This window comes from Aythya fuligula, chromosome 14 (genome assembly GCF_009819795.1).
Source record: "Aythya fuligula isolate bAytFul2 chromosome 14, bAytFul2.pri, whole genome shotgun sequence".
Taxonomy (NCBI): Eukaryota; Metazoa; Chordata; class Aves; order Anseriformes; family Anatidae; genus Aythya; species Aythya fuligula.
In genome coordinates, this window is record NC_045572.1 from 19,818,366 (window position 1) to 19,833,165 (window position 14,800).

The window sequence follows — 14,800 nt, forward strand, 5'->3', positions numbered from 1 at the left end:
TTGCTCCTTAGATGTTGCACACCCTAGAAATTATTTTAGTGAAGATGAAGTCCGGGTTGCTAAAGAAAACTCTGACATGTTATTTTGATATGTCAAAAGGTGATCCATTTAATGGGAAACTATTTTTTTGAACTTTCCTCAGTGAAAGTAATCATCACTTACCATTACGAAGACAGTAAGTGACTTGACAACCCTTGCTCCACTTCCAACTTCAACATTTGTTTTAAAACTAAAGGAAATCTGCAAAGCTAAAACAGACTGAAGGTTTTGAAACTAAAACTTAGACTTGATCCATCGCACCAACTAAATAAAATACTTTGTAATGTTAAGTTTATATAAATTATGAATAGCAGTGCTGTATGAGTGTTTCATGTGATAACACATTATTAATGCTTGAGTTCTGCTTTGAGAAATCCTTCTGTCAAGTGTGCATGTGGAAGCTAACCAGTTAAAATTCCTGGGGATAAAACTGGTCCATCTTCCGCTGGTCAGATTAAACAGCTTCTGAAAAGCAGGGAACACTGTTTTAGATTGTACACACCTGTATCAGCGTGGTCTTATATTTGCACATTTGTTGTGACGGTTTGTTGCAATGCTGTTGATTGTAGAACCGTTATCTATAAAGTGGTTTCCATTTTCACTGCTATGTGTACATAGGAAATATGTTGAACTGTTGGACAGTTTAATGGAATGCTTATTCAACAGCAAACAAGGTTATAGATTTTTAGACCACCAATATTCCCTTCCCTAGTCATGTCTAGTCAAAGAATTGACAATTCTGGGCTTTTAAAAATATGGTTCCAAGTATACAGTCTTGTATTTTGTATCAGTAAATTTCATGCTATTCCCATTATTACTCAGAAGTAAATGGCCTAGAGGGATATAACGGTATAGTCTTTCTCTGTATTAACTGTAATTGGCAAACTTTACAAACTTTTTTTTTTTTTTTTTGCCAGGGTAATTTGTGAAAGTCGAATTATCTTCAAGTAATGTTATTTCTAGTTTGTCTCTAGATAGGTCCCTTTTAGCAAAATCAACTGTTGAATTCCTTTCAGACAATGCCTTTACCATACTTTGTATAAGACAAGTTAGGGATTCAGGTTGGAAAACCTTATTATTTTAGCAAGTTTATTTTAAATACGTTTTATTTATTGTTTTTTTCAGCCAAATGCAATCTCCAATTTAGAAGATGCTGACTTACAGAAAAATTGGGAATTATATAATGATTTTGGCTTCTCTGCATTACATGAATTATAGTTTTCTCAAATATGTGGATTATTTTCTCGTACTGTCATTTAGCTATTGAAGAGATGCAGAACAGCCTATTAATTTGGAGCTGGTTTTGAGATGATCCCTTAATTATGCTATATGATAGTTTATTTTAGTTAATTTTAATCTTTTGCTACTTACTTCTAATATCTGTGAGTTCTAAGTGGACTTCTGGCAGTTCTAACTTTGTTTGGACCATTCTTAGACTCGGCTTTCTTTGCTGATTAGATTTCTGGATTTTTTTCTGTTTCATATAATTTATCAGATCATTATGTTCTCCAGGTAGCTGTTCATTCTGTCCTTTCCGGGTAGCCTTCCTACAAGTTTCTTACCCTTGCTTGGAACAAAGATCCTTGATGAATTCAAAATCTCGAATACGGGAAGTTCTGAAACATCTTTATGTTTAAGTCCTTGAGCTTTTCAGTTCACTTGCCTCTCTAAAATGCCTAGCTCATCAAAATTTTATTTTGTTTACATCTGTCATTTTGTTTTACATATTTGCAGTTCTTCATTTAAAACAAATCTTTTTTTTTTATATTGCAAACTAGTGCTGTTTTCTGTAGCCTGTTAATTTATTATGCAGAAGTGATTCACAGGTCTCCAAGTCCTAGTTTCTTTTTACATACTTTCTCTTCCAGTGCTGTCAGCAGCTCTGCTAGCTTACACAGTCTGATTTTTGTTTGTCTGACAATCTACCTTGCTATGGTAGAAAAAGGAGATGTGGAGGTAGCAGACTGCAATCAGTCCTGTTTTCCATCTGATGATTTCTTCTAGAGTTGTGAAGAATCTGGTAAAGAGTGAACTCTGATTCCTCTGTATGTTTTATGCTTAGTCTTCTAAGCTGCAACATGTATGCACTTAATGCTTTCATAGCCATTCTAGCATCTGAGGCAAATAGCATTTGATGCTGAAACTAAAGTCTGTCTTCCTCCGTAACTGCCTGGTATTTAGCCTTTAAGCATGGTGTATCGTGGTTTCTTGTTTTATACTGAGGTTAGGATTGATTTCAGAGCATTAGACTTTGTTAAAGACAGTAAGATAAAATGCTTTGAAAAGCTTTTTTTCAGAGCTGAATAAAAACTTTCTTAAAATTTAGTAGCTGTGCAAGATCTGTTAGACTTCTGCTGTAGATAATGATATGACTGCTGTCTAATTGTTACACTGTTATTTGGTTGTATTATGATAATATTTGGGAGTGCCCCCCCAAAAAAAAATCAGGACTCATTTTGCTGTGCAATGTAAAAGATCTTGCTACAAAAAACAAGTAGCTTAAACAGGGTCATGTGTTGTGGTAAAAAAAGATACGACACGAATAAATCTTAATATGTTTCTTACAGAGAGGCTCAGGTCAGATGATGGTCAGCCAATGGTACTAAAGTTAAAGGATTGGCCTCCAGGGGAGGACTTTAGAGATATGATGCCTACAAGGTAAGTAAACCTTAGCAGCAGTGCACTAGAGATACATTGACAGTAGAGCATAGGAAAGCATGTTTTTTTTCTCTTTGCTCTCTAGGTTTGAGGACTTGATGGAAAATCTTCCTCTTCCTGAATATACCAAGAGGGATGGAAGATTGAATTTGGCCTCTAGGCTGCCAAGCTACTTTGTCCGTCCCGACTTGGGTCCCAAAATGTACAATGCTTATGGTATGTGAGAGTATTTCTGAAGATGTTGATTTTTGTGACTTTCTGTTATTTTTGGGGCATATGCAAGACTGTGGCATTAATCAAAACTTTGAGAACTTATCCTATAGCACACTTCTGTTTTTTTTGCATTCTTCCTGTGATCTATTCCTATGCTAGTCCTCTGATTCTTATGTGTGTCTTTTTTTGTGTTGTAGCTACCAAGCAATGTGATATAAGTTTGCAAACAATTATTATTCAGTACATGTAATAAGCGTAATAGTGAGACAGGATTCAATGAAAAGTTAGTATATTTTTGAGATCAAGTGCTACAGTTGAAAGGAAAATGGGTTAGCCAGTGGTTAAATGGGCTTAGCTTTGGCTTGAGGGAGGCCTGTCTTGGAGCTGGCTAGAACTGTCAGTAGTGCAGAGCAGCCCTTGGTCTCATCTCGTAGAGGCCAGCCCTGCATCACCTTGCTACCAAAACCTTGCAACGTAAACTCAGTAATTTTTTTTAGTGCTCTTTCAGTATTTAAGATACAGGGATGCAGTGTTTTTTAAGATTTTGAATTCCAATTGTATATATATGGCTCGAGTAACAAGTCCTCTGAGGACATGAAATATTTATCGTTTCATATTTTTGCACAACTGTATGACTACAAATAAAGGATTTAAGAAGTGGAGGGGGGGGATTACGACCTTAGGTAAATTGAGTGTTTTTTTTTTCAATATTTAAAGGTGTCCAACGTTTTGGTTTATGTATTATTTGACCCATAAGTTGAGTGATGAAGGCTCTACACCAAAGAGCCTACACCTAGTTAAGCAATATAAAACTAAGAGTGCAGCAAGAAGCAAAGCAGTAAGTAAAGGTTAATTTTTCTTTGATACTTGATACTCCCAGAGGAGATGGTAAAACCAAAAGTAGAGAGAGTGCCATTGAAGGATCAGAGGAAGAGAGAGTCTTATGTGAGAAAGTGAAAGAATTGAGCAGTAAAAATTTGAAGTCTCATTCTAGTCTCATTACTCATAGCCCCTTTAGAGGAATGAGTATAAAGGTATAAGCACTTGAGAGTCTACAGGTGTTTTCCTTTACTCAATTGTAATCTGAATTGTTAACAATGATTTGGACAATAACTACTGTAACTTCAGTGGACCACATGGATTTTACAGCTAAGAAAAAATCCTTAACTGCTGGAGGTGTATACTTGTGACAGTCCAATGATGTGATACGCACAGGATGTTGCTAATGCTAGTTATGGCAGCTGAGGTTTCTCTTGTACCACCAAGCAAAGGAAGTCAGTGCCAGAGAACACGTAGGTAGGTAGTATGCCAGAGAATGCATACTACCTACCTGTATTACAAAAGCAAAGTTCCCTACTGTAGATTTTATAAATGACCCTCAGGGAGACAAAATTGTTGAGTACAAATTCAGTCTGTTTTTAAAATGCTTGTTTTCTCATGATGGGTTGAACTATACTTGCTGCTTCTATTTAAAAATAAAAATACTAATTTTCAGTAAACTTTTTACTTATGCCATATATGACATGAAAATTACTACAGCTGCTCATTGACATTGGTTTCTGCTTTCATTGCTGCATAAAGGCAGCAGATTAGAGAGCTTTTTCAGTAAGGTTAATTTTTTAGAATCATAAATAGGATCTTATTTTATTTTACACTATTTTATAGGCTTAATCACTGCAGAAGATAGACGAGTGGGTACTACAAACCTGCATTTGGATGTGTCTGATGCTGTTAATGTCATGGTGTACGTTGGCATTCCCATTGGGGAAGGAACCCATGATGATGGTAATGTTTGAGGAAAGATGTTTTCAGTCCGTTAAAAATCAATTGTGTATGTGAAACTATACTTTTTATTGCTTAAGCTTATCGTAACTGAGAGACATAACCCAAATATTTTTGTTATATATTTAGTTTGCTACATCTGCAGCATATATTTAGAAGTGCAGTAATATTTCATTGGTTCCCAACTGTCAAAGAAGCAGAGCTTTCATGGAAATTAGACACATGTGCCTCAAGAAAGTAGGAGAAAGGTTACTTTTTCTTCTCCTTATATTTGAATAATTATAGCTAGTTCGGTTTGAATTCATGACTGAGTTTTCTGACTAGCTGTCAATTGTCACACTTCCTGAATTTTAAGGTGAAGCTTGAGGCACTTAGAAAGGGTGCTCTAATGCAGCAGTTGCAGTGTGGCTGGACTTTGTGTCTCAAAAGTCTACTTCCTGTAAGCTTCACAATCATATTGGTTTCATGTGGATTCCCCTTTCAGAAGTTTTGAAAACAATTGATGAGGGAGATGCTGATGATGTAACAAAGCAGCGAATCCATGAAGGAAGAGAAAAACCTGGAGCACTGTGGCATATCTATGCTGCCAAGGATGCTGAAAAGATAAGGGAACTTCTCCGGAAGGTATGTTTTTGACAAAGTCTTGAGCCTACATGTTATCTCGACAAGCTTAATTATAGCAGCTGAATGATACAAATTGCTATTGACATCGAGTGCATACATATTTTTAAACTGTCTTTGAGGACATTATTTTTTTTTTCCACAGGTTTTTAGCCTGGTCTAGGATCTTCATGCTAATTACTAATGTATATCATGCTAGTTAAGACCTAGATGAACTTGATGAAGTAGCATCTGTCGTGGTTCCACTCGAGTGGGCAGCCGAGCTCCACCACAGCCGCTCTCTCACTCCCCCTCCTTAAAGAGGAATGGGAGAAAATATGTGAAAAGGGCTCAAGGGTTGAGATAAGGACGAGAAAATCACGCAATAATTATTGTAGCGGGCAAAACAGACTCAGCATAAGAAGATAGTAAGATTTATTGCTCATTACTAACAAGCTAGAGAAGTGAGAAACAAAGGAAAGAAACCAAAAGCACCTTCCCCCCCCCCCCATCCACCCTCTTCCACCTCCTCCCCTCGAGCGGCACAGGGGAATGGGGGAATGGGGGTTATGGTTAGTCTACAGCACTTCTTCTCTGCCGCTCCTTCTCGGTCACTCTCGTCCCCTGTGCTGTGGGGTCCCACCCACGGGATGCAGTCCTTGATGAACTGATCCGGCGTGGGCTTCCCACAGGCAGCAGCTCTTCCAGAACTGCTCCAGATATGGGTCCGTACCACGGGGTCCATCCCTCAGGAGAAAACTGCTCCAACCTGGCTCCCCTACGGGCAGCAGCTCCTTCCAGGTCACCTGCTCCTGCGTGGTCTCCTCTCCACAGGCTACAGGTCTGGCCCGAAATCTGCTCTGGCAGGGGTCTTCCACAGGCGGCAGCCTCCGTTGGTGCAGGGCCACCTGCTCCACCGTGGTCTCCTCCACGGGCTGCAGCGTGGAACCCTGCTCCACCGTGGTACTCCATGGGCTGCAGGGGGACATCCTGCTTCACCATGGTCCTCACCACAGGCTGAAGGGGACTTCTGCTCCGGCACCTGGAGCACCTCTCCCCCTCCTTCTACACTGACCTTGGCACCTGCAAGGCTGTTTCTCACTCCCTTCGCTCTCCTGGCTGCTGTGTGGCGCAGCGTTTTTTTCCCTGTCTTAAATATGCTCTCACAGAGGCGCAAACAACATAGCTTATTGGCTCAGATCTGGAAAACAATGGGGCCCTTCCCAAACATGGGGCAGCTTCTAGATCTTTCTCACAGAAACCATCCCTATGGCCCCCTGCTACCAAAACCTTGCCACGTAAACCCACTACAGCATCCCACTTTGAAATAGTTTAAGGATATGTTTGGTATGTGTTTTGGTACAGAGCTTTTTGTGAGACAGCAGTATTGAGGTACTGTGTCATGGCTTTTTTTTTTATTATTGTTATTAATCTTGTATCTTGGCCCTAGGTTGGAGAAGAGCAAGGCCAAGAAAATCCCCCAGATCATGACCCTATTCATGACCAAAGCTGGTACTTGGACCAGACCTTACGAAAGCGACTCTATGATGAGTATGGTGTACAAGGTTGGGCAATAGTGCAGTTCCTAGGAGATGCTGTGTTCATTCCTGCTGGTGCTCCCCATCAGGTAAGTATGCCAACTCTATGCCATATTGACAAATGGAATTGAATTAGAAGCACAGTAGAACTGTGACTTCCAAATAACTGTTAGTTATTGTTGCTGATTTATGTTCCTTCTTCTGTGCATGCAGTTCTTACAGGATTTATTTGAATTGAATCTTCATCATTATGTTAGTAAAAATGGTACAAATACCTGAATGATGTGTACAATAGTGTGATAGAATTAAGAAAATATTTAGAACAAATAGTTGGAAAACATTTCTGCATGGTAAAACTTAAGACTAGGGAAGAGAATTCTGATAAAGTGTGGAGAAGAGATGGGAAGTTATGTTTTGCAAGAGTAGCATGTGAGGGAGGACAAGGGAACATCTGAGATGTCATGTATTTTGTTCTAACATTAGAGACACAATTTTATTTGAAACCAGAATAGGCTTCAATGCCTGTTTCTGGTAAGCAAATGCAGAAGAACCAAACATCCTGTTTTTATTTTTTGTATTAATTCTGTATGGTTTGTTCTAGGTCCATAATTTGTACAGCTGCATTAAAGTGGCAGAAGATTTTGTATCTCCAGAACATGTGAAGCACTGCTTCCGTCTGACCCAGGAGTTCAGGCATCTGTCTAATACACATACAAACCATGAGGATAAACTGCAGGTAACCATTTTATGATGGTAGTCACTAAATACATCCTGTGTTTGGCCACATTTGTTCAGTATTAGAAACATGCAACTAAAGATTTAAAACAAACAACAACAACAAAACAACTTTACACAACTTCGGAGGTTCTCATTTGATAAGTATTTCAAATAATAATTGTGTATCTATGTCTACAGTATCATATAAACAAAAATTAGTAATAAACTTCTAACTTTCCAAAGAACTATCCCACTATTGGACTAGTGCATGTTTCAGTTTTAATTAGTTTATAAATGGCTGAATCCTGAATAGCAGTGATGTATAGCAGGAAAAAATCCTTACAAAAAAAGCAAAAAGCAATGTTTTGTTTTGAAGAGATGTTTATTTCACTAACAACACCTGTATTTGTTTTTGTATTACCTGAAAGAGAGTTGCTGTGGACTGAAAGGCTTGCTTATTTAAACTAATCCTGAAAAGGAAAATGAAGTGTGTTTTGGCTTTGAAGAAATGCAACTGCTTAAACCAGTAACTAAACACAGAATATTATGTTCACTAAAAAGAAATAGAACATTGTGTTTAAGGCAGTAAGTCATACATAAGGAAGATTGTAAGGAGGCCTTTCTTGATTTCACTGATACGTGCCTCTAAAGAGTTAATATTTGTGTAGTTTACAAATTTTGTTGTCAGCATTGTTTTTGTATTAGCAATCTCATGCATGTAAAATGAAGGTGGAGCAGAAATCTGCTGAATGGCTCTTCTTGAAAAGATGACTACTCAATATGTAACCATGCTCCAGTATGTCACCCAAGAACATCAGGACTTCCCATGTTGATTCTCTCAACGAATTTGGTGAAAATTTGCTGTGAGCTTCTATATGTTTTTACATGAGATTTTGAAGTAAAGCAGAACTCTCAACTCTCACTGCACAGGATTTTAAAGTAAAACAGTACTCTAAACACACGTTGTCAGGATTCATCTTCGAACACTGCAGCTCTTCAGCTGTAGTTATAAAGATGAGGTAGTGTGCCTATAAATGAATAGGTTGCAAAAAATGAAGAATGCTCATTAAAAATTATAGATTAAAAATTATAATATAAAAGCTGGTTACTTACTGACAAAGTAGCCCGGTGAAAATGAATAGTGGTTACATTTAGGTTGGATATTAGGAAACACTTCTACTCTGGGAGGGTTGTGAGGCATTGGACCAGGCTGCCCAGGGAAGTGGTTGAGTCATTATCCCTGAAGGCATTTAAAAGATGTGCAGATGTGGTTCTTAGGGATGTGATTTAGTGGTAGACTTGGCAGTGCTAGGTTAATGGTTGGACTTGATGATCTTGGAGGTCTTTCCCAACCTAAAGGATTCTGTGATTCTATGATTTGTGCCTCATAAGCGATCTTTGCAATGTTTACTTTCTTATTTTTCCTCGTTTTCCTGTAATATAGTATTAATGTATTATAATATTTTTATATGTATGTATGTTTTTGTGATAGACGTATGTATATGGGGTAGAATAACTCAAGTCCTTTAACTGTCACACAAATGATACACAAGACTGAGATCATGTGTATATTGGGGAAAAATATTGGTGCTTCACAGTTAATTGAACTGGCACAGTTAAACTACTTGAAACTGAATTCAAATAAATCTGAAACAAGATATAGCTTTGACTGTTAGATAGCTCAACATAGAACAGAATACTGTGGTTACTAGTGGATTTTTCACCTCTAATCTTGCTTGCCTTTCTGTAAGATGCAGAAGTTCCTTTTGGGCTTGATTCATATGTATCTATAAGTGACTTGGATCAAAAGGACTTCTTCAAAGTAAAGCCTTTGAATGACTTAAAAGTGTACTTCCTCATAGCTCTCATAAAGTAGAGACTTTATCTTAAAACAACATGAGTAAGTCAGTTGCTGTGGAACCAAATTGCTGCATGTAGGTCTCAGAAATATTTGTGTAGTCTAGCTGTGACAGTTTAAATGTGTGCTGATATACTAAAGCAGTAACATTATATACTTTGTGTATACTTGCTAACTATCACAAATTCAGCTGCCAGCATTGATTGCATAGGTACGTTAGACTCCTTGTTAGTCTGGAGAAGTTGATTTTTTTTTCTCCTTTTACAGGTGAAGAACATTATCTACCACGCAGTGAAAGATGCTGTTGGCACACTGAAGGCTCATGAATCCAAACTAGCTAGATCATAGGAACTGCTAATTCCAAATGCCCTGTGAAGTAAGCCTTTTGCTCACAGTATATACAGGGACTGCACGACTGCCTCTGCAGGAGCAGAGGCTTCTCACTAAGAGCTGGTGTGGTCAGTATTACACACACTCTTCAGCCACTGTTTTCTACGCTGCCTCAATGCTGAAGGTCTAATGGAAGGTTGCACTGTTACATGCAGAATTCCAGATTCTAATGAAAGGTGCCATGTCCCTTTCTTGTGGCCTTTTGCAAATTGGAAGAACATGGAAACCACTTGGTGTTCCTGCATATTATAAATAGAAATGGTGTAAAGAGTGTGGATGTTTTTCCTCATGCCTAGTTAGTCTCCACAAAGTTAGAAGGAATTTGCTGGAGGTGGGTTGTCCTACTGCAGATTTAGTTGATAGCTGCTAAAGGAGTGTGACCAACAGTAGCCCAACTGCAGAAATTTAAGTAAACTTCCCATGTGAAATACAGGCCAAGGAAAAAGACAAAGCTATTCTCTGCACTCCCCTTCTTGTAGCCATTTCTCTATACACTGTAGAGTTGCAGAAATAAAGGGAGAACCCACTTTTTTTTTTTCCCCCAGAAGACTCCAGAAATAGGAGAATTGTGTATTTAGTGAAAAACTAGGTTTGTAGTGAAACAGTTAATATTTCATGAAAGTAGATATTTTTAGTATTTTTGAAGTACCACAACTGTTCTTGGATTTTCAAGGAAAGGCGCATTACATTTAGTCTTCCTTTCAATAAAATAAAGAAGTGATTTTTAGAAAGCAGTCCAAAATAGCACAAAAACAGCCAAAGGAGAGTGAATAGAAATTGACACCCCACCTCCCTTACCCATATTCCTCACCCACTTTCTCTATCCCCATGTCTCCGCTGCTTCCTCAGAAAGAGAAGTGAAAAGAACTATGAACTCTGTTCTCATGTAGAGATGTTGTACATCTCTCCCTGCACTGGTAACTGCAGGCAATAGTTCACCCCCAAACCAGTGCTTGCTGAAAACATCTATCCTTTCCAAAAGTGAAGGAAATGTTAACTTTCAGAATCAATTTTGTCCAGAACTATTTTAAGTAAAATGTTTCTGCTTGATAGAACTGTATTCAGAATTTGCTAATGTCAGCATTGATGCAATGGATTTCATTGTCTGGGTACATGGGGAAATATATCTACCTTATATCCAGCTGTACTGTAGTGCCACCTGCAGGCCTGTTAATATGTTCACGGTTATTTCATTTTTTTAAAAATAAAAGTCATTTACTGTAACAGTCTGGGCAATTTCTTTCAGTTTTGGCCACTGATACGCCTGCTTTGAAGTTATCTCAGTTTCTGCTAGTGGTAGTGTAGGCTAGCTGATAATTTCTTGCCCTGGGTCTGGCTTGGGTATTTTAGGCATGGGGTCCCAAATATGTATATGCAGGCAGCATACCAAGCTGTCTCCAGGCTCTTGATTAAAACTAACTCATGAGTTAATTTTGGCAGAGTATCTGTCTTGTCATAAACCACATCTCTTGTGCTGTGCTCCTTGCCTCTTGCAATCTTTCTACCAGGCTGGGATTCAGAGCTGCCCTCTCTACTGAAGAAATAGATGGGCTTGTAAAGATTTCTTGGTTTCTGGCCTTGGAGATTGTGATGTCAGTAGCAGTTCTTTTCACTGACCTGTTGGCTGGCAGCATTTCAGGTTGATTGCTTGATTCGAGTAGTTTAATCCTTGGATTCATACCCTTGCAGCTGTCCTTCAAGTATGGGCTATGCCAGTCTTCTGCAGATTAAAAGGATTATCCCAGAGCCATTAAACATTCAGCATCAGTATTATACCTGTTACACAGAGTTCCTTGTGCTCTCCTAATGGACTCTGTGCATACAATCCATTCTCAATGTCTAGTTCTGGTTGAGATGTTTCCCCGTTTTTGCATATGTATCAGCAATTATGGGAGTTAGATGAAGATCATAAGGACAAAGACTTAGCTGTGTGTAATACAATAGCTGGGTCATCTGCAGTGCGGTGATTTACAGCAAGAGTTCTGCATCTCATAATGAGCCTTTGTTTGGTTTGAGTCTATCAAACATTGTTTTTGACTCTTGAATTTCCTCTTTAACAATCGTAGAGTACAATTAATCTAAGGCAATATTCAAACAAAAACAGAAGAATGATTTGCACAAAAATTACAGATTAGAATTAAGAAATACATAGCAAATTTTAGATCATATAAGACAGGAAAAAAATGTAAATTGATTGGTCAAATCAGCGCTAACTTATATTTGACCATTTTTATCCTTTATCTGGATTGTATAGATCAAGAGGTAGAGGCTACCACTTCCTTTGGCAAGTTTTTCCAAGTAGGTATTTTTTTATAAGAGGTACAGATTGGCATTTAGCTAGATTCAGAATCCACTTACCAGTTGTTGCTTGTTTTCTACCAACGTAAGATTTTCAGTTGATTAAAAATGAATTGTCAGCTCCTAGAACTCTGTCCAACTAATTAAAATATAACTGCCACTGTACAAAAATTTCAGAATGTTTGAAATAGAATTTTCATATACCATGTATCAGCAAACATACATTTTTGTATATTAATTTAAAATATGTAGATCATATATATAACCATGTAGAGAGAGAGACGTATATGTTTTTATAAGTGTATATGCGTAGTTATATATGTGTCTGTTTATATATAAAATCCCAGACAACTGAGGGGTTGGTTGTTTTGGTTGTGTTTTCTTTCAAACATCCTTAGCTTTTACATGACATTTATTCTACTGAATGTGGTCTTGCTATTACTAAATGGAACTGCATAAGACAGTGGGCGGGCAGCGTTTTTTAATATTAGCTAAAACCTTGCTGTGTCTTGGTATCTTGTGGAACTACAGGCAAATGAGAGAAGGGATTCAGGCTGTTACAGCTGTTTACCTGCCCAAGTGAATTTAGATTCCATTCACAATACAGAAGGTTAATGTGTGTTCAACCATGCAAGAGGGCATACGCAGCATTGTCATTTAACAGTTTCACAGATACTTCAAAGCATTACACAGGACGCACTCATCTCTTTTTCTCAGTCTCAGATGAAGGGAAAGAAATGCCTTTTCAACCTAACAACTTCATCCCTTATTTGATGTTGATTAAAAATACCACAGTCCACAAAGGTTAATTTTACAACATTTAATAATTTATCTGTTTATAAACAGTACTCTGAGGAAACTGAACAAGGCAACATAAATGAGAAAGAAAAAAAAGTAATACATTGAAGGATGTATAATTCATTTAAAACTCTGATAGATTCTGACGTCACCTCTTATAGAACCTGGGGATGTGGAATCAGGATAGTATTGAAGGGAAGTTAGGTGTTAAACAGTAAGTTGGATTTACCTGCAATACAAAGATGAAAAGTTTTCAGGCACAGATATTCTCTAAAATGTATTGCATATAGGACTTCCCTTCTCTTTCCTCACTTCTTTAGTTGTGAGGTGTTGGTTGAAATGTATTATGTGCTAGTGAATTACTCATGCATCTAGCATGTCTTACAAGTATTGTTTAAGTAGAAAATGAGCATGGAACTACACAGCATGGAAGTGAAGCATAACATGAAAGCACCTGTGGACAATACATCTTACTGGTAAGTAAACTCATCTTAATGTCACCTTCAGTGTTTCCCCTAACTTAAGCCACGTCTGTTTGGGTTGCATAGACCTGCTTGTGGTCACTATCTCCCATTGCACCCCAGAGTCTGAAATCAGCCCATAGTTTCCTTTCCTCTTAAGTGGCAGTGTCTCTAAGATCCGTAATCTCAACCACTGAAAAACAGCTGCATACTCCCACTAGGCATTTGAAAAATAACCAGGTACAACTCATCTTACTTTTGTTTATATCCATCTTCCCCCTCCACCCCCCTTGGAAGAACTTTTTATTTTATCTTTGTGCTTATATACAGACTCATACAAAAAATGGTAAAGTGAGTTTCAAGATGTAGAATTAATAAAATAAAGCTGCTTTCAGTATGAAGGTCTCTTCTAAACTAAATGGCTTCCAATCACAAAGCAAAACAGGTGAGAAAAGGAAATGTTCTCAGAATAATCTTATCCAGTTCTAGGGCCTTACTTCTACGATGTCAGTTTACATTGTCAATTTACACTTTGTCTCTGTTTTCCTTAGTCCTTTCAAGGTTTGATACTCTTACATTACAAAGTGCACCTTTAAATTTCAGAGGTGGGGCTTCTATTGAGATCTTCCACTTCACCTTTCTTCCTAAGACCATTATTTATTGTGCTATTTTTTTTCCAGAGCTACTGTGTTCTTCAGCACTGAGTAATTGTCATTTCTGTTCATTAGAGCAGCTTCTGCCTGAACCTCAGTTTTGGTAGGATCTCCACATCTGACCTGGCATTGGTGTAAATGTAGCTTTGCTCAAGTTTCTCTAGTCAAGGAAGATATGATTCCCTTGCCTCACTGTTTAGGCCATAAAATGGATTGTTATTCGACCATTTTAAACATTTGTAGAACACACATTTGTCATCAGGACATGAAAGGACATGAAACTGTTGGAGAGTGTCCAGAGGAGGGCTACGAAGATGGTGAAAGGCCTTGAGGGGAAGACGTACGAAGAACGGCTGAGGTCACTGGGCCTGTTCAGCCTGGAGAAGAGGAGGCTGAGGGGAGACCTCATCACAGTCTACAACTTCCTCGTAAGGGGGTGTCGAGAGGCAGGAGACCTTTTCTCCATTAACACTAGTGACAGGACCCGCGGGAACGGGGTTAAGCTGAGGCAGGGGAAATTTAGGCTTGACGTCAGGAGGGGGTTCTTCACAGAGAGGGTGGTTGCACACTGGAACAGGCTCCCCAGGGAAGTGGTCACTGCACCGAGCCTGTCTGAATTTAAGAAGAGATTGGACTGTGCACTTAGTCACATGGTCTGAACTTTTGGGTAGACCTGTGCGGTGTCAAGAGTTGGACTTGATGATCCTTAAGGGTCCCTTCCAACTCAGGATATTCTATGATTCTATGATTCTATGATCAGTTACTTCAGCAATAGTGTATCTGGTGGTAGAAAAT

The 14,800-nt window shown here is 38.4% G+C and overlaps 1 protein-coding gene across 1 annotated transcript in view; it reads left to right on the forward strand.

The window, feature by feature from the left end:
* Positions 1 to 11,019, forward strand: part of KDM3B (lysine demethylase 3B) — a 53,175-nt gene extending 42,156 nt beyond the window's left edge. The window contains exons 18-24 of the mRNA XM_032196780.1: positions 2,607 to 2,697; positions 2,783 to 2,913; positions 4,576 to 4,695; positions 5,177 to 5,316; positions 6,743 to 6,919; positions 7,432 to 7,566; positions 9,673 to 11,019. Of these exons, the coding sequence (XP_032052671.1) occupies positions 2,607 to 2,697; positions 2,783 to 2,913; positions 4,576 to 4,695; positions 5,177 to 5,316; positions 6,743 to 6,919; positions 7,432 to 7,566; positions 9,673 to 9,753 (875 nt within the window). The 3' untranslated portion in view covers positions 9,754 to 11,019. The remainder of the gene's footprint in view (positions 1 to 2,606; positions 2,698 to 2,782; positions 2,914 to 4,575; positions 4,696 to 5,176; positions 5,317 to 6,742; positions 6,920 to 7,431; positions 7,567 to 9,672) is intronic.
* Positions 11,020 to 14,800: the final 3,781 nt, after the last annotated feature.